The sequence below is a fragment of the Nyctibius grandis genome, chromosome 5 (genome assembly GCF_013368605.1).
Source record: "Nyctibius grandis isolate bNycGra1 chromosome 5, bNycGra1.pri, whole genome shotgun sequence".
Taxonomy (NCBI): Eukaryota; Metazoa; Chordata; class Aves; order Nyctibiiformes; family Nyctibiidae; genus Nyctibius; species Nyctibius grandis.
This window is the reverse complement of record NC_090662.1, coordinates 16,567,839-16,595,556: the sequence shown is the minus strand read 5'-3', so window position 1 is coordinate 16,595,556 and position 27,718 is coordinate 16,567,839. Positions and strand designations below refer to the sequence as shown.

General features: G+C 41.6%; 1 protein-coding gene across 1 annotated transcript in view; it reads right to left on the bottom strand.

Moving 5' to 3' along the window:
- PRKAR2B (protein kinase cAMP-dependent type II regulatory subunit beta) overlaps nt 1–27,718 on the bottom strand; it is a 105,426-nt gene that overhangs the window by 61,349 nt on the left and 16,359 nt on the right. The window contains exon 2 of the mRNA XM_068401532.1: nt 8,906–8,941. Coding sequence (XP_068257633.1) covers nt 8,906–8,941 — 36 coding nt within the window. The remainder of the gene's footprint in view (nt 1–8,905; nt 8,942–27,718) is intronic.

The following is a 27,718-nucleotide window of genomic DNA, read 5'->3' as shown; positions in this document are numbered from 1 at the left end:
AGTTAACACCAGAGGATCTATCAACCGAGCTGGCCCTGCTCAGTCAGACCTTTTACATACAGTAGAAGGGGATAAAGTCCCTGTGGTGCATGAAAGGAATCTGTTGGGAAAAACTGTCTGGGTTCTTCCTGCTACAGGCAAAGGTAAACCCATTCATGGGATTGCTTTTGCTCAAGGACCTGGATGTACTTGGGGGGTGATGCTGCAGGATGGTGGAGTCCGATGTGTCCCTGAAGGTGATCTGATCTTGGGTGAGAATACTTAATTCTGAACTGCATGATGTTAATTGCTGCATAATACTAACAGTGTTCATAAGTGTCTTTCAGGTTGAAGCAGTGGTGATGAGACCGGAGCTAGCTGCAAGTGGCGTCCAGTAACCTCCTCGAGACTGACATCTTTAACCAGCAACCCATGGGCACGAACTGTGACAAAGCTCATACCATCTCTCCTACCCTGGGAGACTCCTAGCCAGATGGAAACCCACAATCCTGAACTAAATGAACTTGATGAACCTTTTTTTCCTGTATAGAGATGAATCATAAACTAATGTTATCTGTATATATTTTAAAATGAAAAGTTAGTGGTGATCTGCGTATGACGTGAATGGTACGGAATAAGGGGTGGAATGTCCTGGTTTGGCCTAAACCAGGCCGATTTTCCTTTCAGTGATTTTTACTTTCAGCTAAGTCTCCTCTAAGTAACTGCACTTTCTGAAACTAACTGCATGTTTGCAGACAGTGTCTGCTTCCAGGACTGATAACGCTCGAAGTTTGTAGTTATCGCTGAGGTACCGGTAGGGATGTTGTGCAGTAAGGCTCTTGCTGTACTTATTCTTAGAGAAACCAAGGTCACTGCTGAATTCCTCACTGCTTATGAGTGAAGAGCCGAAGGGGGGTCGCAGCTGCAGGGGGGAGCAGACAGGGCAGGTGACCCAAAATTGACCAACAAGGGTATTCCATCCCATACACGTCATTCTCGGTATAAAGCGGGGGGATCACGAGGGTCTCGCTCTCTTTCTGCTATGGCCGGTGTCCAAGGAGGACTCCGTCTGTTTTCCTGCTGCCCCCGATCCCGATCCGTGTGTTCCTGAATCCAGCTCTCGACCGTCGCTGGGCCCAGCCTGGGCCTTCCCGGAGCCTGCCCTGCAGTGCCGGTGGTGACGTGGCTGACTTCAGGGGAGCTCAATCCTGGTTTTGTATATATATTTGTATATATTTGATTATTTATATTATTATTATTATAGTCTTTTTCATTATTATAGTTTATTAAAACTGTTTTAACTTTCCAACCCGGAAGTATCTCTCCCTTTTCCCTTTTCCCTTTCCCTTTGGGGGGAGAGGGGGATAACAGAGGGCATCTGCCACAGGTTTAATAGCTGGCCCAGCTTTAAACCGTGACATGATGCTAAATGCTTCACAGAAAGAAAACAGGGATTCATGTAGGGCATTCCATTTCTGATACAGGCAAAATTAACAATACACATTCTGACTTGAATATCGATGCTTCAGTTCCTATAAGCTCAGGATACTCCTCATTCATTAATGGAAATGGGTGTTGGGTAATTCCTCAAGGTTCATGAAGGATTTAAGTGTTACAATGATGGTAACTGTACGAGAGAGCACAACAAGGAAAGATAATATTCTCTGTAAGGACTGGAGAGTACAGACTATACAATGCATTTGTGCAAAATTACAAAATAAAGACGGGAGTATGTTCTCAGCAATTAGCAATTGAGGCAGCTGCTATTACAAAGTAAGGTGGAAGAGGCACGGCTGCGTAGGAAAGCTGCATGAAACAGAAGCGGTGACTGCCCTGCAAGAGGGGCACGAAGTAAACAACGGGCATATCCACTCACACAACGATGCACAGTACTTTCTGCACCCATGTACGGCTGCAGCCCCGCAGAAGTCAGCACAGTCTAACAATCGCTTCAGTGTGCTGAACTTAGGTAAGATATTCTGTTTCTGTGACCTCCAGTAAGCCTCCACACTGATGTGCTACCATAAGCTTAGGTGCTGCCTTTACTGCGCTCTGTCATGCAATGCAGATACACCCTAAAGTTCTGACGGCACTGTTTCTTCTGGATTTCCTCACGGCTACAATGGCAGCTTTAGTGCTTAACTGAGTTTTAGTATTAGATACTACTGCATGTCAGCTGACTACGTCCCTGTTTATTTAAAAACCCTGAAGGATTGGGCATTTTAAATTGTGGATTGACTACATGCATGTAACAAAGAACAAAGATGAATCCAACATCACTTGAACTCATTTTGGGGGTTATTCATCACTCAGAACAAGCATAACCAGTAACTCTGCTTGAAGAACTACACTGGAATTACTGGTTCATCAACAAAGTTCTTTATTCTTCTTCCTTCTGTCACTATGACTTGATATGCTTCTACAACACCACTGCCTCCTACCTGAACATTTCAAAGGGGAGTTTACAGTTACTTCATACCTCACCATTATTTTTGGTACAACTGCAGCCTTACTGTATGAAAGGGAATAGCACTTCATTTCAATTAGCTGCCTTTCTCTGAGAATTTTTAACATAGGAAAGTGGGTGCCAATCTCTTTAAGAAAATCTCAATATAATTCAAGCAAATTCAAATTACAAATGAAATGTTGTTCCTAGGGGCATAGTCTATTCTTGGCTAACAGTATTGATTTGCTCTTCCTAAATACGAGTTTATATTTAACCATTGAATTTAATATCACCTATGTTCTTCCATACCTACCATTTCAGAGAGCAATTAGCAATTCCTTCACTAACAGGACTCCCATGGTTTAAATCCAGTAAAATTCCTCAGTGTTTCTTAAGTAGGTTGTCACATTTTCTGTAGAAATCATTAAACTGAAAACTAGCAGTGGTATATGTAAATGCTACCGAGGGCATGACTAATCCACAGTCCACACATCTGTTCAGAGAATAATGAAGCCCGAAACTTTTATCTTGTCACTTTCTTCCTAATGGCACCTTACACAAAGATGAAGAGATGAAGAATAGATAAATTGTTCTGGCAAACTTGCTCCCAGATTTTCCCTTTTATGAGGGCTGCGCAGAACCTCCCTCCTCCCATCTGAACGTGTGCCAAAATGCAGGCATCCGTCACATGCCAGGCAGAAGCGTGAGCCCTGTGCGTCAGGCGGGGAGAGCTGAGCACACCCGTCGCTGCCGCTGCACGACGAGGGCACAGCCAACTCGGGCAGGAAGGGCCATGGTCTGGTCACGCCGTAGGGACAGCCCTGTAACGTGACCTGTGTGTGACGAAGTGTGCAAGCGTGTGTCTGGACTCTGATGCGGTGGCACTGTCCTGCTCCAGCTGTGCAGTCACAGGGCTTGGAGGTCTGACAGGCAACCCACCACTAATGTCATCTTTATACATAATGATGCTATAAAGTACTCGCTAACTTGTTTGTGAAGTGTTTCACTGTGTGTATGTAGTATTTTAATAAAAACAGCTAGCTTGAGAGGCTTAGAAATTAATCAGTGTGTTTCGATTAAAAGATTTACTTATTTCTGAAAATTCTAAAACAACTGAAAATGTCATAGGTTTCCGATTAAGTGTTTTCTGCCAACTGAGTTTAACAGAAAATATTTGTCACCTGCAGAAATTCTTGCTGGAAAATATTTAAATAGTTGCAAGGCTTGAGCAGAAGTGAACTAAAACAACTTCTCTACCAATTCAAATTAACCACCAACTGTGTTAGACAATTCCATTATCACAGCTTTTGGACATCTCAAGCAATTAAGGGAATGTTGCATCTCCTCCTTTCTCTTCAAACTGTTGATATTTTGTAAGTCTAAAATTTGTAGAGTTAAGTAAAATGAGTTTTGGTTCTTAGAGAAACTTCTGTACTTCTGCAAGTAGTACAGAGGGGTAAAAAAAAAGCTCTGTCTTTATCAGAAATTACCACAGTACATAAGTGTACATACAAAAATATTTTGACTTTTGAATACCTGCTAAATGAATTAAACACATCCTTTTCACAGGGCATAATAAACCAGCTTCCTTCTTTCTCAGCCTTTCCTCTCCAGTTAATCATCCATGTACCTAAAAGTGACAGTTCTTAGCAGTGTGTGTGTAAAGGCAAAACGTATTTCCAATTCCAACAACTGCAAATTAAAAAAAAAATCAAAGTAAAAAAAAGAAAATATAATACTTGTTGCACAGAGGTCTCCTCTAGTGTCATGTGAGATTCTTTCTCTCTTTCTCACTTAGGATCCATGGTGAAGAAGCCATGGATCCATGGTGAAGAAGCCTGAAGGTTTTTACCTTCTCTGCTTCCTTCTGTTCTTTCCACAACAGTGGTATCTCCTCGACTGCAAGTTTATTCCAGATATACCCAAGTCAGTTTCCCCCCAGAGGTTCAGCACTGATGTACTCTGTCTGTTGACTACGTTTAATTTTTTTTTGTTTAGAGCTTTGTGGAGAAGCTGGCAAATAAATAAAGGTACTTCTCTTTTCCCATTTGGTTGAAAGAACAATATTTAAAACTTCATTTATTTCCTTTCCACAGATGAAAATGGTATTTTGAAGTTAGATATTGTTTGGGGGAGAGGAATGAGACAGTTATCTCTGTTGTTAATAAGAGATGACCCACAGATACCCTTGAGCTTATCTACCAGTTCTTCTTAGCTTAAGGCTGCTAACCCACAGCAACATCAGTTAGGTTCTCTTCACTCTTTCAGAAGCTTAGGCAGATACATAACTGAAATCACTTTTTAGACTATTATCTGTTTCTTATTTAAGACAATATTATACATTTGTATATAATACTAGTAAATGGCTATAAATAGCCTCTGTAAATGGTATCTATCAAGTATAAATTTCAGCTCATTCTGTAGCAAACTCATGCTGGTTTTGTTTCATTATTCTAAACTCCTGCCAGTATTTAATGAGATAATTTACCTGTTTACTTATCCATCAAGATGCTGAACAGCAGGAACTCAATGCTTCTGCTAACATACAGAACCACATTAGCTTTCCATCCCTAGGTATCACATACTTGGATGAAAACTAATCTCATCCATAGCAAGAAAGTATCTGTCTATATTCAGAAACTGCATCTCTTGGCTTAACTAGCCCGTAAGTAGCTACGTCATCAGCACTATGGTATACGTGTATTTTATGTATAGAGCCCACATTACATATATATACACATATGCATAAAAACTCAGAAGAGATACTAAATTAGGTAGCTCAATAAATTTTAAGAATTGAAATTTAAGACCAATTAATTGTTCCTAACTTACTTATGCCTTTATCCTCTACATACCAATGATAGTACATGAATACATTCACAGCATGTTAACAGGAACAGCTGTTAAATAATAAATGCCTTACTACATTGTTTTCAGCAGGTGCTTCAGCAATTAAACTCTGGCTGCTTAATTTCTAGCTCAGTTAGGAAAAATAACTATATCTTATGCCCCCAAGTAAAATACTAGGCATTATCCAAAGAATAACAGAAACATCAAAATCAAGATATCCACTGTAGAGATTTATTGTTCTTTGTGAAGAAATATGTGTCATCTCCTCACTTCTCCCTGCTTATCATTGCAAGAGCTCAAAAAGCAGCTTTTAGCAGAATAGTCTAGGAGCCTTTGCTGTGGATCATAGAATCAGAGAATGGTTCGGGTTGGAAGGGACCTTAAAGATCATCTAGTTCCAACCCCCCTGCCATGGGCAGGGACACCTTCCACTAGACCAGGTTGCTCAAAGCCCCATCCAACCTGGCCTTGAACACTGCCAGGGAGGGGGCAGCCACAACTTCTCTGGGCAACCTGGTCCAGTGTCTCACCACCCTCACAGGAAAGAATTTCTTCCTAACATCTAATCTAAATCTACCCTCTTTCAGTTTAAAACCATTCCCCCTCATCCTGTCACTACTTGCCCTTGTAAAAAGTCCCTCTCCTGCTTTCCTGTAGGCCCCCTTCAGGCACTGGAAGGCTGCTAGAAGGTCTCCCTAGAGCCTTCTCTTCTCCAGGCTGAACAGCCCCAGCTCTCTCAGCCTCTCTTCATAGGAGAGGTGCTCCAGCCCTCTGATCATCTTCGTGGCCCTCCTCTGGACTAGTTCCAAAAGCTCCACGTCCTTCTTATGTTGGGGGCCCCAGAGCTGAACGGAGTACTCCAGGTGGGGTCTCACGAGAGCAAAGTAAAGGGGCAGAATCACCTCCCTCGACCTGCTGGCCACGCTTCTTTTGATGCAGCCCAGGATGCAGTTGGCCTTCTGGGCTGCAAGCGCACATTGCTGGCTCATATTGAGCTTCTCATCAACCATCACGCCCAAGTCCTTCTCCTCAGGGCTGCTCTCAATCCATTCTCCACCCCGCCTATATTTGTGTCATTGGGTGTTTTACCTCAACTGATGTCAGTAGTTCAGCTCTTTCTCCATCCTGCCAGTGGCTAAAGGCAGCCACTACTACCCCTCTTTCAGATGTAGTGATTTGAGAGCCACAGCACAGGTCAGTTGGAGACACAATGAAAATCAACACACCAAAACCTTCTGTATTTCTATTTTCTTTAAATCAATGCACCCTCAGGCAGCACAACTCTAGGTCTATGCAAGGAAAGTAGAGACAACCTACAGGCAGAGGCGTGACAAAGGCAGGGACCCTAAAAACACACTCTCTGAATCAGCATGCAGTATCACTAGATCAGATGCAACATGAAGCCATGTGCTACATCTAACTCTCTGAGTATTTGCATTAACTTGGAGTAATGTTCATCAGAAGCAGATCTTCAAAACCACTCAAGAATCAACAAACTTGCACATTTCAAATTCTAAAATAGCTCTTAGCTAAATACCCTAAAATTAAGAGAAACCTGTGTTTGAGAAAAACCCTACGTTTCATTTGGTCAGCCTCTCATTTCCTAAACAAGAGAATCAATGTTGATTACAGAATGCTATTAAGCTACTAAGCACAAAAAACCAGCTACTATATGGTCTTTCACTTGCAAGGTATCTTGACTACCTTAATGCATCCAAACAATTGTTCAATTAAAAAAAAAAAAAGTATCTAAAAATACAGTTAGGACTACAAACATTTTACAGGGATGTTTGCAGTCCTATTATCAGCATAGTCTGTTTCATATTTTTAATTTTATAATTTATCAATCAAGTTTCTTAAATGGACTGTACCTCTCCGGTAGCCATTTAGTATTTAAGAAGAAAAGTAACAACTATCACCTTTCATGGGCTTTCTTGTTTGAAAAATGATTATTTTGACTATTAAAGCTGCCAGAAACTTAATAAAACAGTACATATACTAGACTGCAGTATTACCTTGTTCCAGCTTGAAGTGTATTCACCTGATTTACATCTGGACCATACCCATACAACTTGACTCATTATTCTGAATAAGATCACTCTATTTTATCCCTCCACAACAAGACCAAAACACATGAAATTAATTGCCCAATACTTGTGCAAAAATTTCAGGCTTTTAACATATGATTCTATGTTTTTAGTTCCTTTTAAAGGAACATTAAAAATAACTTTTTTTTTTTTCTGAGCAAGTATTAGTTTTTCAAACAACCAAACTCTCCTACTGAAATGCAAAAGCTTCTCAGACAACTGTTATAAGGACTGCATTCATTAAAGTCAGCTATCAATCAGTCACAGTAAAACTTTCCTTAAAACATGCAATGTAATTTGCATAAAGCTCTGCTCACTGTTACTGAGTGCTAGTTAACAAATTATTCCTTTCATTTCATGCTACAGTACTTCATGAAGTATTATCATTACTTAAAACATGAGAATATTTGGAATTCATTACATTTTCTTACTTTGTGCTACATATGCTATGCACCAATCCTGCAAATGCAAACCTCCATTTTTCTATACAGCTCCTTAGTAACCCTGAGGATCTCCACTAATATTTTTATATTGACAAGGAACAATCTGACTGAGGCTGTAACTAGCAAAATTAGAAGTCCGGATAGACTTACTGCCTTATGGAATACAGGCTTTACTACATTTACTAAAAATGATCTGCAGTTGAAAACAGAAAGCGTTTTATAGTTAGATTTTAAACTTGGCATACTGAGATGACTAGGAACGGCTCACATCTCCCACTCTGCTGACTCTTATGAGTCAGTCATGAGTCTTATTACATTTAGTGGTGGCTTTTACACCCCACTTTTAGATTCACAGTATTTCAAACAAATAAGACTTAGGTTCTGGGCCTCATGCTTCAGGAGAAAAAGCCCTCAAAAATGAAGCCTAAAGGCTATGATACAGCCAAGAATATTCATTTTTAATGACAGGTAGTTTGAAGGGATCCGTTACATGTAATGGAATAAAGTAAATAGTCCTCTGAGCGAGCAAGAACCAAGTTAACTTGAAGAATTCGCAAATGGGCACCAAGGTAGGCAGGGGCACTCCTAGCACAACCCACCACCACCGTGGCAATGCTGCTTCACGGACCCGATCTGCCAGCTCTGCACAGCAGAAAAACACACCATGTACACAAACCAGCTCGGTTTTGGAAAACACAGGGAGACTTTAGCACAGTTCTACATTTTCTCATGCATAGATGATCACCAAATTGCTGTTTCAGCCTGTCTATGAAATAAGCAAGACAACTCTGCATCAGACTCCATTCAGTTCTTGCTTTCAAAGTGCAGGTTCTGTTAGGACTAAAATTATTTTCTTTAAAAGAAAAACTTAGGTTTTCCATAAATTCCACAGCAATAAGAAGGCTTCATTCAAGTTCTGTGACCTGAAACCTTGGCTACATTTTTCAGTAAACCAGATAACAAATTTGAGGTTAACCTAAGCCAAGCAACTTTAAAGAAATCTGACTAATGTCACATTATGTTCCACATTACAATCACTGTTAGCATTATGCTTCAACTATTATGTAGACAAATGAAACATGCAACTTTATCCAACTTACCTGATGCCCGTCTGGTGAATCGGTTTATCACTGGAGCTGAAAGAAAACACGACATTTCAATTAGATTATTTTTGTAATAGTCTAACACACTTTAAACAAAACAATGTTATACTTCATCCAAAGTGAGACAACTACAAAAATCTGTTAACCATTATTTCTGTATAGAAACCCATGTTAACTTCAAACACACTTAAACTTTTAAGCAGCTTTGCAAGAGAGATGGTAGATAGTAACCAGTAAGCTTTCAAGACCATTTTCAGCTTCTTAAGAGTTACTGTTAGTTATTGCTGCTCATGACTGGTTGTGAAACATTTAGATCTGCATTTCCATCATTTATTGAGAGCACAGGAACTGGCATCTTGCAAACAATTACACAAGCATGGATTAAAAAAAGAGGTAAAAAAAAATTAATTTTACTTTTACAAAATATACCAATTAGAAATCTGGCACCAAAGATGCTCCTATAGAGAAAAAGACCAACTTGCAATCCCATCTGAAAGATCAACTTTTGCTTTGACTAACCTTTCAAACTCCTTGGGTAAGTCGATAACAATGCCAGCCCCCGCCCAAATCCCAGTTTTACAGTGCAAATGACTGTTTGGTAGTGCCATCTGGGCACATCTCCAACTGCGTGCTGCAAGCATTTGGAATCAAGACTCCTGTCTTGTCTCCAACTGGGAGAGATCACAAAATATATCTTAAAGCACACAGTTTTGCCTCTATTTCATTTCTAGGTTCACCAGCTTCTTCAAGAGCTACTAGAGATAAAATAGATAAAGAAATGAAGTTTTATGTTTTGCCTTCCAAATACAACCTTCAGTCTGCTTCTAATTAGTATAAAACACTGGTCTTGAACTCTACTTTCATGTGATACATTAACTGCTGGAATAGACAGTAAGGAAAAACTCTGAATGACCTAATTTCAAACGTGGGCAGCAACTGCATTAAAAATGTATGCCCTTACCCTGCTTATTAATATTCAACCTTAAAGATTGCTCTTAATGCTTACATGGAATTGAAAAATTAAAATACTGAACCTTTTTATTTTATCCCACTTAATTTTACATGGGAGTTATGCATCATTTCTTGAACATCTAAGCCCAGATAAAGAGAAAAATAACTGCTGAGAAAACAGGAGAGACAGTAACAGCTTGAGACACAAATCGACTTTTTATTCCTTTGGGGAGGAAAAAAAAACAGAGCAAAGCTACAACTTCTGAACCACAGTCACAGATGGTTTGTGCAAGCACATATAGTAGTGAGAGGTCCAAGTGGCAAGAAATACACTGGGAAGCCCAACTACCACGGTTCAGAGTGCTAGCAATGAGCAAGGAAACCTCTGGCGAATAAGCTATTACAAACCCCGAACACATATAAATAAACAAGACAGTAACATAACTAGCAAAGTTACTATTAAACATGAATTCTAGTTCCCCCCAACATTTTTTTTTTAAATAAGAAGATAAGAAATTCAGACACATTTTTTATTACAGCAGATACCATATTTTATGCAACTACTGTTTGGTAATACAGGGGGCTGTTTCGTTCTTCAAAACTGTTCGTTTTGTCCCTAGGGTTACAGGCCAAATTCATTTCAGGACACTAGTCATGACTGTCACCATCAGATGGCTGAGCTATCACTCCCAGCGTGTAAATTAGCAGCAGTTCTCAGCAGATGTGCTCATATAAAAAAAAATATTTGTAATCTGACATATTTCTAACAAGAAAGCATGAAATAGTGCTCTGGCTTTGGCCAATTCTGTACATCATCTGTAGATAGGAAGATTTAACTCTAAATAGCTACCTCAGTACATTTTACCAACACAAAAAAATAATATAACATTAAAAAAAGAACATCTAACACAAAACTAACATAACTTGGAGACCACTTCTGTTTGAAACAAGTTACTGGGAGTGTCAAAGAGACCAGTCCTTTCCCAGCTACTTCCAGCTACATACTTCTAAATTCACTCTGTTATTTGGCTGCAGGGAGCTTAATTTATTTTACAATAAATTTTACAAATTATTTACTGTTAGGAAACAAAAATAGCAAGAATGTCAGAACCTTGATAAGCAACTATTTTTGAGCTCATGTGAATAATCAGTGTTTGAGCAGCAACCAGGCAAAGCCTTCCTCCCCAGACTGGGATTTCGTGAAGGTCATCCAAATATGTTACTGGGAGATTTAGAAGCAGCACCCACAGCTCTTTGTTATGGAGCAAGCTGAACTACTCTCTATTTCTCTTGTAGCAAATCGCAATATACTTTTGTTGCCCAGAAAGATGGAAGTGTTAGCTTACAAGAAGGTCTCAGAGAATCATCAGCCCTACAGAAATTTAGCTGGTATTTTCACTACAAAGTGGATGCGTGGTCAACCAGGTCGCTACAACGGCTGGCAGGATAAGCATAGTAAGGTGGGCAAAAGAATCACAGAATCACAGAATGTTAGGGATTGGAAGGGACCTCAAAAGATCATCTAGTCCAATCCCCCTGCCGGAGCAGGATTACCTAGATCATATCACACAGGAACACGTCCAGGCAGGTTTTGAATGTCTCCAGAGAAGGAGACTCCACAACCTCTCTGGGCAGCCTGTTCCAGTGTTCGGTCACCCTCACCGTAAAGAAGTTTTTCCTCATATTTATGCGGAACCTCCTGTGTTCCAGCTTGCACCCATTGCCCCTTGTCCTGTCAAGGGATGTCACTGAGAAGAGCCTGGCTCCATCCTCATGACACTTGCCCTTTACATATTTATAAACATTAATGAGGTCACCCCTCAGTCTCCTCTTCTCTAAGCTAAAGAGACCCAGCTCCCTCAGCCTCTCCTCATAAGGGAGATGTTCCACTCCCTTAATCATCTTCGTGGCTCTGCGCTGGACTCTCTCTAGCAGTTCCCTGTCCTTCTTGAACTGAGGGGCCCAGAACTGGACACAATATTCCAGATGCGGCCTCACCAGGGCAGAGTAGAGGGGGAGGAGAACCTCTCTTGACCTGCTAACCACACCCCTTCTAATACACCCCAGGATGCCATTGGCCTTCTTGGCCACAAGGGCACACTGCTGGCTCATGGTCATCCTGTTGTCCACTAGGACCCCCAGGTCCCTTTCCCCTACGCTGGTCTCCAACAGGTCTGTCCCCAACTTGTACTCATACATGGGGTTGTTCTTGCCCAGATGCAGGACTCTACACTTGCCCTTGTTATATTTCATTAAGTTTCTCCCCGCCCAACTCTCCAGCCTGTCCAGGTCTCTCTGAATGGCTGCGCAGCCTTCCGGTGTGTCAGCCACTCCTCCCAGTTTGGTGTCATCAGCGAACTTGCTGACAGTGCACTCTATTCCCTCATCCAAGTCATTAATGAATATATTGAATAGTACTGGTCCCAGTACCGACCCTTGAGGGACTCCGCTAGACACAGGCCTCCAACTGGACTCTGTCCCATTGACCACCACTCTCTGGCTTCTTTCCTTCAGCCAGTTCACAATCCACCTCACTACCCGATCATCCAGACCACACTTCCTCAGTTTAGCTGCGAGGATGCTGTGGGAGACCGTGTCAAACGCTTTACTGAAATCGAGATAGACCACATCCACAGCTTTACCATCATCTGTCCACCGGGTTATGTCCTCATAAAAGACTATCAAGTTGGTTAAGCATGACTTCCCCTTGGTGAAGCCATGTTGACTGCCCCTAATGATCCCCCTATCCTTGATGTGCCTAGAGACAGCACCAAGGACAAGTTGTTCCATCACCTTTCCGGGGATGGAGGTGAGGCTGACCGGTCTATAGTTACCCGGGTCCTCCTTCTTGCCCTTTTTCAAGACTGGAGTGACATTCGCTTTCCTCCAGTCCTCAGGCACCTCTCCTGTTGCCCATGACTTAGTAAAGATGATGGAGAGTGGCCTAGCAATGACTTCCGCCAGCTCCCTCAGCACCCGCGGGTGCATCCCATCAGGGCCCATGGATTTATGGACGTCCAGATTGCTTAATTGGTCCCTGACCCAGCCCTCATCAACCAAGACAGATTCCTCCTCTATCCTGACTTCTTCTGGGGCCTCAGGGGTCCGGGGCTCCTCAGGACAGCCTCCAGCAGCATAGACAGAGGCAAAGAAGGCATTCAGGAACTCTGCCTTCTTTTTATCCTCTGTCTCCAGGGCCCCCACCTCATTCATCAGTGGGCCTACATTGCCTCTAGTGTTGGTTTTACCTGCAACGTATTTGAAGAAGCCCTTTCTGTTGTCCTTGACCTCTCTTGCAAGGTTTAATTCCAAGGAGGCCTTAGCTTTCCTAGTTGCCTCCCTACATCCTCTGACAACAGACTTATATTCCTCCCAAGTGGCCAGCCCCTCCTTCCATGATCTGTACACCCTCTTCTTCCACTTGAGTTTGCCCAGCAGTTCCCTGTTTAACCATGCAGGTCTCCTGGTACCCTTCCTTGACTTCCTACCTGTTGGGATGCTCTGATCTTGAGCTCGGAAGAAGCAGTCCTTGAATGCTAACCAACTATCTTGGGCCCCCTTACCTTCTAGTACCCTGTCCCATGGGATTTCCCCTAGCAATTGCTTGAAAAGGCCAAAGTTGGCCCTCCTGAAGTCCAGGGTTGCAATTCTGCTAGCTATTCTGTTCCTGCCACATGAGATCCTGAACTCTACCATCTCATGGTCACTACAACCAAGGCTGCCCTCAACCTTCACCGCTTCAACCAGAAGAAACCAAGAAAGACCAAGAAAGTCTAAGAAGTATTTTGTTGAAGCCATAAAAAAATATTATCTTTCAAACACTTTGGGAGCTGAAAGCCTTGGTTCAGAAACAAATGGACATATCAATGGCAGAAATACTCAGTGAGGGATATCAATCATAGACTCATAGAATTGTTAAGGTTGGAAAAGACCTAAAAGATCATCAAGTCCAACCATCAAACCAATGCCACCATGCCCACTAAACCATGTCCTGAAGCGCCACATTTAGACGTTTTTTGAACACCTCCAGGGATGGTGACTCCACCACCTCCCTGGGCAGCCTATTCCAATGCCTAATGACTCTTTCAGTGAAGAAATTCTTCCTAAGATCCAGCCTGAACCTCCCCTGGCATAACTTGAGGCCATTTCCTCTCGTCCTATCGCTGGTTACCCGGGAGAAGAGACCGACCCCCACCTCACCACAACCTCCTATCAGGTAGTTGTAGAGGGCGATAAGGTCTCCCCTCAGCCTCCTCTTCTGCAAACCAAACAACACCAGTTCCCTCAGCCGCTCCTCATAAGACTTGTGTTCCAGACCCTTCACCAGCTTTGTTGCCCTCCTTTGGACACGCTCCAGCAGCTCAATGTCCTTCTTGTAGTGAGGGGCCCAGAACTGAACACAGTATTCGAGGTGCAGCCTCACCAGTGCTGAGTACACGGGAACAATCACTTCCCTCGTCCTGCTGGCCACACTATTTCTGATCAAACACTCCTCCTGGAGCCACAGAGCAACAGAAGCTGCAGAGAGATTTCCAGGGAAGCAGCACTACTTGCTCTGCCTGTGCTTAGCACCTTCCCTGGATATCTTTTTTTTAGCCACTGTCCATACGGAGTTCTGGGCTAGGCTGACTCTTAGGTTTGGACTGAGATGACTGTCCTGATTCACAAGGCTCAAGTGAAAGTGGCACCCAGAGAGTACCATGCCAAGAGACAGTCTTGGCATCCAGGTTTAACTATGAGGGCCGCTTTGAAATCCCACTCACAGGCCACAGGAATATTGCACTTACTTATATCTGTGGATTCAAGCCTCGAGCTACATGCACGCACAAGAAGCAGTGCTTAGGTATTGTGCTTCCCACCCTGCCGCTGCAGCCGCTCCCCAACACCCCTGCTCACCACTCTCCTCCCAGCAGTGTCCACAAGCGGCTTCTCAGGACTTTCGGTGCCTGCCTGCATGTGCAGAAGAAAGGAGCTGGCCGTTGGGCTCTGTAGGCTGCCTGAGGACTGCTCCCTACCATGAGAAGTCTTGTCAGAGGACCACCTCATCTCCGACAACACCCCGCTTGAAACACTGCTGACACATGCCAGTTCACAGCACCACAATATTCCAGTGGGGGTAAACTCGGTAAGGGAATGGGCTTGAGGCAATACCTATGTAGCTATTGAAGTTAACTCTACGGCAAAAAAATATACTTTATCTTAAAGGTTATAGCGACCATGTGCTGAGGGTTGGTTGCTCAGAGCGATTCAATAAAACAACTTGCTAGAAAAAAACCTGCTTACAGTAACTTACAGCTATACCACCACCACCACAGACTTGTGCAAAATGTAAAAGGAACAAAAAACATGGATTGCAAAACCTTGTCATTGCAAAATCCAGGGATTTTTCCCAATAAAGGGCAAACTGGCATGCAGATAAATTCAGAACATGTCCAGTGACATTTGATCTTTTTTTACAGTATGAGAAAGAGCGCTGCACCACAACTGAGTAATGTCCTGCTGTGCACAGAGGCTCTTGTTCAAGTGTATGGTGTCACTCCAATACTAAACATAACTCTTCATGTTCTAGTTTGTCTCAACCAAAATCTATTACAAACTTACATAGGGCAAAAAGAATATAGGGAGGGAAAAAAAAGAGAAATGATGGGGGTCTGTATCCTGACAAAGTTTTGATTAAATTATCATTTGAAACTGTGCAAGCTATCGAACCTTACCTGACATATTACAGTTGTTCTGTTGTTAGTGCTACATAGGAGAGAATTCCACCATCTAAGGTGTTACCTGCTGGTAACTGAAATTCATTTTGGCAAATCCTTGCTCAGATGACCGTACAAAAGTAGAGTTTTTAAAATATTCTGGCAATACAGATCGAGTAAATAAACAGAAATAATTGATAAATGATTAAAAGAGGCTGAAGGGTTTTAATATATCTATTCACCAAGAATATAGGCTGTAAAAACAAAATAAAACTTCATGAAACATGCACTAAAAATTTTTCTGTCACGTAACGACTGTCTAACCATTATTCCTTTCCCCCCTGTACTTCACCTCTTGTGCTGTTCTTTATGAGCAGTCATCACAACAGCCCTGCGAAACAGACCATAAAAGCAGCATAATTTTGTGAGCAGAGGAGGAAATGGGGGTCTACGGGCTTGTTTGCAGAGTACCAAGACTTCAAGAAGGCAATGCTAAGAAAGGATCCCTAGCTGGGCACCCTGTACATGGTTAACTTGTTCTGATAGCCTGAGCTGTCCCTTTTTGCAGACTCCCAGTTTAAGTGCTCAAAGTCAAGCCTGCGTCAGAAACTGTCAGAGATTCTTGTGCCATTAATGTCACCTGGAATAAGGAGCTAAACACATTGCAGGCGTTAGACATGCAGCCTTCCTAAGAAGTCAGGGACTGTCAGCCTGGGATTTAACAAGAGGTTCTGCTTATCAGGGGCTGATAAGGACATGCTCAAGCACTCTCTGACAACCAGACCTGTAAAGTGGTGCCTTCTGCAGGTCTGCAAACCAGGCAAATACACAACCCCAGACGGTGCTGCAGAGCACGTGGGGACCCCACGTGTGCCCCAGCCGGGGTGAGCACACCCGGCTCCCTGCAGCCGCTCCGGTGGACAGAGGCCGTCAGAAGACTGCTCAGGCCACATTTATGGCAACTGAAGGCAATGCTCTTTTAGAGCAAAATACACAAAGCTAAAATGCCTGCTCTGAGTGACAAGGGTTGGCAGAAGATTAGTGAGTAATCTTTGGTATTAGTAAAAATTAGAACACTTTCCCCAAGCCCCACTTTCAATTAGCCACTGTAATTTCTTCATAGGGCAAAGGGCTAAACCGCCTTAAAAAAACAAACAAATAGAAAATTAAATTCAGCCATTACATGCCTAAAGCCCTCAAATCTGGCAGCCCATAGTCCCTAAAAAACAGGTCTATTTACAGAGCAGGAATATCACTAATATATCTTAAAGGGTAAATACAAACAGAAATATCCGCACCATAGTATATCATCCTTGGGTGGAAGACTCAAATGCCCCATGTGAGGTTATGAAACAAAAGCCACAGCCAAATCATACTTTTTTTTCTATCCTATTGAGGGCAAAACAGTGTTAAAACTCTCAAGGACCTCACTGAGGTCAGTGGGTTAAACACAGCCCCAAGTTTCAACAACAAACTGAGAACCTGCTCTCAACACACCACATAATTTTATATAGCCTAACTGCAGTGATTTCAGAAGAGTTATTCCTGGTTTACACATGTGTTTTTCATGATGTATCTCAAAATCCCAGGCCAAGTTTCAACCAATGAGCATCATGGGCACTACGGGCCCCACCTTTTCAGTTCCAAGCTCATCTATTTCTCAGAGGTCCAGCAACTTTCAGAAATACTTGAGTTATGCCTATTGTAATCACATTCCTATATTATGCAAATTAACATTAGCCTGTCTTCTTTTATAAACAGATTATTAATTAGAATGAGCTAATCAGAACAAGAGAAAAATCAAATCTAAATGAATGCCTTTCTAAAATACATGCTTTAGTCAGGCTTATGTTTTTCTGTCCCAAATGGATGAAATATAGTTAACTCCCCATTACCCAGGACTATGATAGACTGGGACACCATGGATAACAATAATAATAGCAGTATTTTGGAGCCCCTCTAATTTCCCTCCATCGCAGGAAACTTTCACTTTAATTCAGGATTATTCCAGGCAGAATGATTATTTCAGAGCACTCCCAGGTTGATACAGACATAAGATAATAGAATTATGTTAATGTGCCTTCACACTAAAGAGACCTCACAGAATCTCAAGGAAGGCACGACAAGCACCACCACTGCCCCCACCTTGTGTGCTCTCACCCACAGCCAGTCTCAGCAGGGACATGCCTGCCTCTTCCAACACGATTGGTGCTGAGCCTAGGCTAACAAAATGGTCTTCCCAAAACTAACTCCAGCCAGCGGCCTCTGCATGCCGAGTTCTGTATGTACATCATGAGGGCACCTGAGTTGGCCCCGCACAGGGACAGCTATGGGGCAGCACTGGAGCTGGCTCTAAAAGCAGTTCAGCTGTGCTTGTGCAGCACTACCAGCATGGGTAGCAATGGCACAGGTAATCCACAACCACAATGGCACACGCTATCCACAACAGATAATTTTCCAGTGGAGAACTAACAGCTGATTGTATTTACAGTCAGTATCACACACAAGGTCAAGGTACATAGTCTTTTCTTGCTTAGAATCTCTAATTATTACACAGTACTAGAATATAGATTTAGGAAGATGATGAAATCAAGCCGTTAAATGAAATTATATAAGTTACGTAATAAAACTGTACAATATAAATCTCTATATTCCTTAAGAAATTTGTTACTGTTGGGATAACTTTAGGAACAGCTCGCTTTACTCTGAAGAGATATTCTTCCTTCTAGTTATCAGACTCCGGTTGGTACATTCACTGACAGTTTGAAGAAATGACTCCGACAAAGGAGGGAGTTGTCAGGTCTATGGAGAATGGTTCTCGTCTTTTCTCTGTGAAAGGCCATGACGAGTGTGAGGAATGAGGAGAGGGCATGAGCCCAGGGAATATGCAACTGTTATTTTAAAGACAAACAAACAGCCCTTGCAATACAGTAGTTAGATAGAGAATAGCTTTCTAAATAAGCGTGTTTCAATTTCTGGAAATTTAACAGCAACAGTAATATTTTAACGATGAAATATGTAAGATGTATTTTATTATTTCCCTAATCAAATAAGTCGGTCTCAAAAGATGATTTTTTATTAAAAACAAAATTCAAGAACAGCACATAGGCTGGGTCTTTACACAAGGAGAAATGGTAAATCATGGCCACACGGGTGCACGCTGTAAGTAACATTTGGCCAAAGAACCTGAAACGTTGGACAGCAAAACTGCCGCCAGATTTCCCAATAAACAAACCTTAACATCTCATGAGAGTCTGAAGTCCACTCCAAAACACTGATTTTCCTTGGGGAAGAAAACCCACAGCTCCTCAAAGGGTAGGATCTGTACACAGAGGGATGTGGCTCCATTCAAAGAAGGGTGCGTTGCTAGAAGGCATTGCAAGTATGTGCTCTGAGGAGTCACGGCTGCTACATACCCAAGCAGGCAGAATACATACTTATACACGCATTTGTATACACAGGCAGAATGCAGGCAGTGAGATATGAAGTAAATGCGTGCTTTCAAGGAGTCCCGTAGACAGAGACTGAAAAGCCCAAAATGAGGAAGAAATGATGCTACAGTGGTAGTATTTACGTGCTACTGAGAGAAAAAGTGAGAGAGAATAATTTGGCTGTTGCAAGAAAAGTAGATGTTGGTGAGAGAAAATAGCTACATCACACGGGATGCCCTAAGACTTTTTTTTTAATTAAAAATTACATCTACAGATTTTAAAACAATCTGTACCACAACAAATATATACATAATTATTCCTACCTCTGAAGACATCAACACATCTGTAAAAGAATAAAAACATACAGAAACCAGAATATCCTGTTATCGCCATTTTTATAATATGCAACAAAATAAACTAAATTTACAAGAGGTTGTAGCCCTAAAATGCAGTTAGTCAAAACTGAATTTTGAGATTTTTATTGGCTCTACAGATTACTTCCTTCTCATTTTTTCAATCTGGAAAATGAGCTCTATTTTACTGTAGAATAGTTTCTCAAGAGAGCTAGGAAAGCCTTATAGTCACAATAAGTTGAAAACTAGACCAGATAATTGCCTTGTGCTCCTTGCAATTTAGCTCTGGAGCTCATATTTCCAGAATTATGTGCTAGTACACTAGGATTGCGCCTTCCCAAACCCAACACCATGTACTTCCAAGGGCTGCACAGGATTCTGTGGTCTCCTAGGATAACCGTCAAAGGAATCTGAGATGAAGAAGCCCAGTCACTTATTTTATTCTCATAAATACATGAATTATCCTAAAAAAAAGGCTGCCAAAAACAGCACGGACAAAAGCTGCTCTTCTTTACACATTTCATTCCACATACTAATGTGTATCTCCCAGGTGACACACAAGTTGCTACCTCAAACCAAAACCAAACAGCAAACTCTCCTACCTCACCTCTCTCTGACTACTACACAGTAACAAGCCACAAATTATTTCTTCAAATCCCAAAAAGCTTGACTTCATAGTTCGCATCAAAAAAGCTCAGTAAAATTTTTGGCAAATTAATTCATTGATTATTAAGATGTCACCACATAAGCACATGAATTAAATATGTGGATAAATACCTTGGGTTTTGCTTTGCTGAAGATGAAAACTCTATCCATTTAAACGCATTGCTATGGTATTAGGAAAAAAAGCAACGTCATAAATGGAGTCCCTGAAAACATTTAATAAACAGAGAATCTAATGTATTATTTAAGGATTTTTACATTATTTCCAGGTGATAATTAGTGTTGATGTTGAATATATTTGTTTTAAAATGCTACTATGGAGCAGCACACTTTCGTGGTCACATTTTGATATGTACATACAGCCAGTCATTACGCCGCAAGTTGGCTGGTTATTTAACCTGTCATAACACAAACCTCGGAACAGAGACAAAGAAATCTTTCCCACTTTCCCACATAAGAGCTGAAAAGAGATTTCAGCTCTTATGAATAATTGATGCCGTACGTAATTGCTAACACTGGAAATAAAAAGATGAAATGCCTGTCTGATGTGTTAGACCAATGGCCCAATGCAGTGAAATGGGCTGTCACAGCCCATTAATGGGAATGAAATGCTGCTCTTGGAGATCGTATTTACTTTTCCCACCCAAGCAGCTTGTTCAAGATTTGGGCTTTTTTTTATTTTTATTTTTAAATCTATCACTTCTTTCAGATTAATGTCCCATGTTAGAACATAAAAGTATTAAGTGAAGATGTTGCTGTATTGAGTTTTTCTATCTTAAATGTGCATTCTGTTACACAGTACTGCATGCCACACATAGCACATTTCCCCTTAGTAATCCATCCCCGTTATTGCTTGTGACCAGTACACTTGGTCATTATCTCATTAAAAGTAATCAGTCATCTAGGTAAGAGGAAAAAAAAAAAAATCATTTACAGCAATATTTCTAATCCTCAGTTTTACCACATGCTGCAACAAGTTAATCTGTGCTAGACTTTGTATAGGCACAAGCTGAAGATGTGTCCCTTTGCGGGAGCCCTGGCTTGGAGTACTTGCTGCCCTCAACCCCAGGTTCCTCAGTACACATGACGAAAACTAGAAGTGTGTATATGAGAAGATGTCTACCCACCAGAGACAATATATTTTGAAAGTAAAAAGGGAATATGAAATTGAGCCTAAAAATACCCACGGAATAAATGTCTGAGGGAGGTCAGTCTTCCCGGGACGTGCCCTGGGCAACGAAGACCCAAGCCTTCCCACTGAGCCAAAACCCAAGACCTGGAGCGCTCCTTTAGCTTGGTCACCACCTATAGATCCCGTTTTTCTTTCACTCTCTGTTTTGTACAATTTACCAAACTGCCTACTTCTGCCTAGCGGAGTGGGCTGGGGTTTTTTAGTTCATTTTTTTAACATTATCCCTGTACCCCAACACCACTTGCGGTAACATCCCTCTTTGCTAAGCCATTTACTACCATCTCCAAGGAATATTCTGCTCTAACCATAGCATAGTTTACAATTGGTACTAAACCCCATCTGATACAAAACGTCAGTAATGCTTTTATCTTCTTATCATCTGTAAATGGCTTCTTTCTACTTGAAATTTCATAAGCTATTTTAAGAATATTATGGTTATTTGCTTTCTAACACTGCACTGTAGGTGTTTAGATCCAATTTCATGTTCTTTTCTGCTTTCTAATTTTGCTGCCTGAAGCATATTTACTAATGTATGCATGTTCCCTATCAGAGCGGGAGAAAAATTGGTCGTTCTGCCAAAGCTCTACCAGCAATGCCCAAATCAGTTGGGTGGTGCTGCTCATCTGTAAAACGATCAAATTGACATTTTATATAACATTAGGCTTCAGGATCACCATCTCGTAAGCAAAGAATAATCTGCACCTGTCCTTGAATCAATATTTCTGTCAAACTGCAAACTAGATCACCCAAGATTTTACACAAATGACCTGTTCTCCTGAATTCCTGATAGCCAACAGCTTCCCATAACCGTTACACAACAGTACTTCAGGCTCTCTTTTTTTACACAATTTTGGCCTATGTCTTTTGTCTCTTGACAGTACCTGCAAGATACATTTATGACAAAGGAATAACGTTGCAATCTCGCTGATGGTAGTGGGTTGGAGAAGATGTCATGGCTGTCAGTATTCTTCTCCAAGGGAGTACACCTTTGTGTAGCGTTTATAATTATCTCATCTATTTTATATGGTTTAACAACTGTGAACATAACTGCTTTCTCCCATACACATTCATACTACCTGTGTTTAATCCAAAGCCTCAAACCTTTTAAGACTCAGGCTTTCCTGCTATTATTCATGTTTTTGTCACTTTGCCTTCAGGTTATTACAACAAATCCTACATGGGCAAACACCATTAGAACTTTCTGAAGTTAAGATTTTATACAAATTCTCTGCCTGCCTAGGAAGCAGAAGTATACGAATATGTATGATCTGCAATCTGCATTGCCTGCTTATTCACTTCCTGGTGAAATTTAAGATTTTGGACCTGATAAGTGTTTTAAAGTTTGCATATTTTAAGAACATTATGTACTTAAAGGGAGTTTCTCTCACATTCATGATAATTCATTCTCAGCTGGTCAGAACTAAAATAGACAATTCTGTTAGCTTTCAGATCATCAGGCAAAGCACACTTTCCCACTTGATTTTAGAGAAAGGCTGAGAGATGTACCTCAGAGAGCACAGTGACTCTAAAAGAAGAAAAAAAAAAGCCCAGACCCCAAGTGCTTGAATATAATGAGAAGAATGGCATTGAGACTGTTTTGGGAAAGGAGAAAAAAAAAAAAAAAAAAAAGCAAGCATCTAAATAGAAAAGTCATGACCAGAAAGAGAAGCACTTGAGCATTATTCTGTCCTCACTCCTACCACATAAAAGAAGCTTGCTGGTGATACCGATGGCAGCATGGTGCTTCCTGACTCCAGCATGCTGACTGATGAAACATCTAACACAGTCTGCAGGCAGAGCATATCACCCATTTCCTGGTCAGATGTCTCACTGGTTCAAGAGCCTACAAGTAACATACTTCCCACCATTAGACAAACCATCCGTTGTCTGGCAGCCAACAAAACCAGCTAGTGAAACAACAACAAAATGAAAAAGTCCCAGTGTCCTCCCACCAGCTAGGAACACATCCACTGGAGTCACTTAACTTGGTGCTGACACTTTCCCCAAGCTCAGGTCCCACAGGTCAGAGTGTAGTTTCCAAGAATGGGTCTGGGATATTTTTGGGGTTTGTTTTTCTGTTTCTAGTAAATCCTTGTACTCTTAGGCTGCAGGCCTGGATAAGATCAGCAACAAAAAAGCCCGGGCTACCAAAAACTACAGTGTTGAGATTTCAGGGGTTGAGCCAAAGAGAGAAGAGAGAAAGAGACAAAAAAGATTTTACTGTTCAGTTCCCATATATGTGCACTGCTAAATTACTGCAAGCAGCTGCAAGGGATTACGGCAAAGCTGTCAGCCAAAGCACTCTTCACGATTTGGCCTTTCCAGTTCTCAGGGGCAAGTGAATGAAGCTGCACTCACTTCAACACAGGCCCTAGGTACCCTTGCAGTATCTGCTCTCACTTACTCTTGCAAACATGTAGGACAGCATGCAAACATGACTCCAGGGAGAAGATGGGATACAGATTCACTTTTAATAATACAAGCCTCTACCTTGCTTTCAGATAGTCAAAACCACTATCCACATCCACAAGACTACTGATGATGCACTAACTATAGAGACCCCAGGTGTGATTCAGGTTGACCTTCATGAATGGCTTTATGAGTCAAGGAAGGGGGTAGAGGAGTCCACCAAAGAATCCCTGGTGACAGCGATACCTAAGTGACTCCACAAATCTTCACAGGCTTAATCCTGAGTTAGCTGCACGCTGGCCTGTCGACATGGCATCAGCAATGCAGGTGCTACTGAAGACATCGTGAAATCTGCTGGACCAACTGAAGGACTGCAGATAATGGCAAAAATCCATCAACAATGACCTACTGTGACTTGCAATAAAGCAAATTATTGTTCTCCCTATTGATAAAGAACCACATAAAGGAGCACCACATAGACACATCATCCTGTTGACAATGACAAAAGAGCTACAGAAACTTATGTAAGCAAAGTCCATTATCTAATGTGGCAATTAGGGATGACCACTTTCCAAGTGCCCAGGAAGCACTCTCCCTTGTACCCATTGCCTCATGATGGTTAGCTACTGAACAAAGGGCAAACAGAACATGGACCTCATCTCCATGGTCACCACCATCCTGATCCTGAAATTCTCCCTTGAATGCCTAACTCTCAGTTTTGGACCGTGATACCCCATCGTCAGCTATTCCTCTTCTCACAAATGCAAGCATGCAGGACATGTTGCACCTCACAGTGTAATACGTAGCACAGCACAGTTTCTGTCTTGTACTCAGTCTTGATACAACTCTGCTGGCATTTGTATGACCATGATCAAACACCGACCCATGCTGCTGCACATTACTGTCCCAATGCCAAGATGCAAACAACAGCAAATAACATAACATATATATGGTATAATGCCTTTGTCCAGGTTCTTCTTCTACGCTTGCACTCATCTCAAATTGTTTTTCTCTTCCATAGTAACAAATCAGGACTTCCCCAGAACGTTCCAGATTATAGCCCAGACTACACAGAATACAGATAGAGAACGAATAGAGAGTTCAGCTGTGTGACTTTGTGTGGAGATTTTTGTGCCTCAACAGTAAAATTTGTGCATAATGATAACAACTGTTGTCACTTGAGCCCCTTTATAAATCTAGTCTTCATTCCCAAACTGCCTGAGTCAGTACCTGTGCCTGGATTCCATATGGTGCCTTTGAGACCAAATAACTCATTTCTCAAGAGAATGGAGAGGTCAAAGAGATCCCACAGTACAAACAGACCTTATGGACAGGTTAATAGGATATGTCTTTTCTGTCCTGAACCAATCGACTTGTGCAAGAGAAGGGAGGAGTAGCAAAGGAAGCTGCAGATACCGATCTACTTCAGTACCTTCTGTGGTGTTAGTGTGAAAGAGAGATTACTGGTAGCACCTAAACAACACCCCCCAAGAAAAGGGGTGGTCAAAGTACAAATACAAAGATCTACCTTCTGACATTTGTTTTCTTCTTACACTGTAGTAGCATTAAAAGCATTCTATGAGGTGATGTAAAACTAAATCCCATTATGTTTTATGGCTCCATTACTTGTGCATCACATTCAGAAACATCTAGTAATGGTGAGTAGTGGATTTTTCAGTGCTACTCCATTTTGCTCAATAGTCTGGGCAGCATTTGAAAAGTTGCATCTGTTGTAAGTAAACTTAGGCACCACAGCCACTTTTACTCCCATTTCATTCTGCTCCCAGCTAGAGACACTTAAGAACATTGTCCTGACTTCCTTCAGTAACTATCTGTGAGATTCCTACCAGGGGCCAACTGTCCATGACTCTTGATAACAAAACTCTCCAATGGGCTGATTAGTCATCAGGCAATGAAATAACTCTTGGCATAAAATAACGGTCTTCCACCAGAGGGCTTTTTAAAAAAAAACAAACCCTACTGTGCTCCCAGTTTGGATTCCCCGCAAAGTTACGTTTCATAATGACACCATTACCTGAAATACAGCTAAAACCAATCATAACAAACATGTGGCCATGACCCAAAGATCCGTTCCCTCTAGACCCATCCAAGAAGTCTGATACACACTTTTTCATGTTGTCTATTTACAATTACCTACCTGGGCAGATAATTTGAGATTTGGGTACTGAACAGGGAAGTATACAGAGACGGAATAAAGGCACACCAACAGATGCAGCTGGAGATCTGAAGTCTTGCTCAGACTCACTGCTTTGGGGACATGGCAGAAACTCTTTACTCCGTGTCTGATGAAGTGCTACTTGTCCTGTCTAGTGTCCTCCCTCAACCCTCACTGCCTTTCAAGAAATTCAACTCCTTTTAGAGCAAGTAAACAGAAAAGGTCAAGACTGCATCAAAACGGGAGAAACAAAAACTAAGGGATGAGTCTGCTTGACTGGTTACATGTCAGACTAGTAACCCACACCTCCGAAAAAAATGCCCTATTCCTCAGGCAACGCCATATTCCAAGGGCAAGCACTGAAAGCTCTTCTCTTGAAGCCAAGTCAATGTGCAAGCAAGTATGCTAAGAAGCAGATAAGATGCCTGACTCCAACCTAGTGGTCTGGATATTCAAGTGTCCACAAAGATAGTCTAGAGTTTCTTTTCCAACTTACTGGAACATGCATGCTTTACATCATACCCTCAGCAGAAAAAAAAAAAAAAAAAAAAAATCCATTTCTGTAAATTACTCACAAATTTCTAATATTTCTTCCTTGCTTTCTTAAAAAATTTAAAAAAAATGTAGACTGCTTCAGAAAGTTTCTGCAATTAAAGGATACTCAACTTCATAAATTTAGGATAAACGTTGCTTTTAACTTATATTCCCAGCATCCACATTAGGTTACTAAAAGGGAAGATGAGGAGTACTTCCCTGCTGATTTTTCTTTTAAAAATTATTTTGGACAAGAAAAAATAATTGAATTCTACTTTTTGTCCTACTAATGGATTTAAAAAAAAAGTCTTTACAAACAAGGACAATGTTTTGTTTTTAAAAACACTGACACAAGATGAAAATTTATTCACTCTTCATAGGCTGGGTCTATATGTGACCTTCATGTTAAGTGTGACCAGAAGAGCACATGGTTTAATGTAGGATTCTGTAACAGTTATATGGCAGGAGTCCATATTAATAACTACAAACTGTCTTGTGTGTAAGAAATTTGGTAAATGACAGTCTGAGTTAGGAATATCAAGCAATGCAGTCTCTTCAGTGTGCAGACAAGACAGTTCTGCATTTGCTTCATGTGAGGTTGTGCATGTGGTGGTCTGCTCCAGTTGAGAAGGGCTGGCTGTTGGGGATGCAGCTACCCAAGGCCACCTCCAGCATGTTCCACTCCCTGCAAGGGCCAATCCCTTCTGGGACAGCTGCTGGCTGGACAAACAGCTTTGCCTTTTCCTGCTCCCTCCTACTCACTCAGGCTCATACAGAGTTTCCATCCCCAGTCTGCCCTGGGGCTCTGCCCCCACACTCCCCTAGATGAGTTCATGCCCATTTGGGAACATGCTCTTCTTCGCATTAGAGTACAATATTATAGTTATCGACGACCTTACCAGCACTCTCCTGTGATAAAATCTGGAAGAAGGCAAACTGGCCCAGATATAATCTATGTAGGACAATGGCAAAATTCACTAAAGCTTTCTCAGTTTTGGTACTCCTTTATAGGCGACCCTTGTAGCCTAAACAGGCCGTATAAGTTTCCTGTTTAGAAGAGCTTTGCTGATCATTCAGGTATTCCTGCGCATTTCAGTGAAAGATAAATCCATTATTTTCTACATTTGGCCAGAAAAAAATGATACATCAGACAAAAATTTCTTAAATTCTAGCATCAGCATGGCCCTGGACTCTAGAGTTTTTTTAAAGTATTGCAGGCAAACAATGCTACATGAGCCCCTCACAACCCTTCATGCACATATTGCTACAAGGTCCCTGAAAGCTGGGGATGGCAAGTATTCCATTTTACTGTTACAGGGTGTGCTCAGGCATACAGTGCAAACTACTCAAAGGCACACAGCACGTCTGTGACACACATGGAGATTTAACCCAATTTGTCTTAACT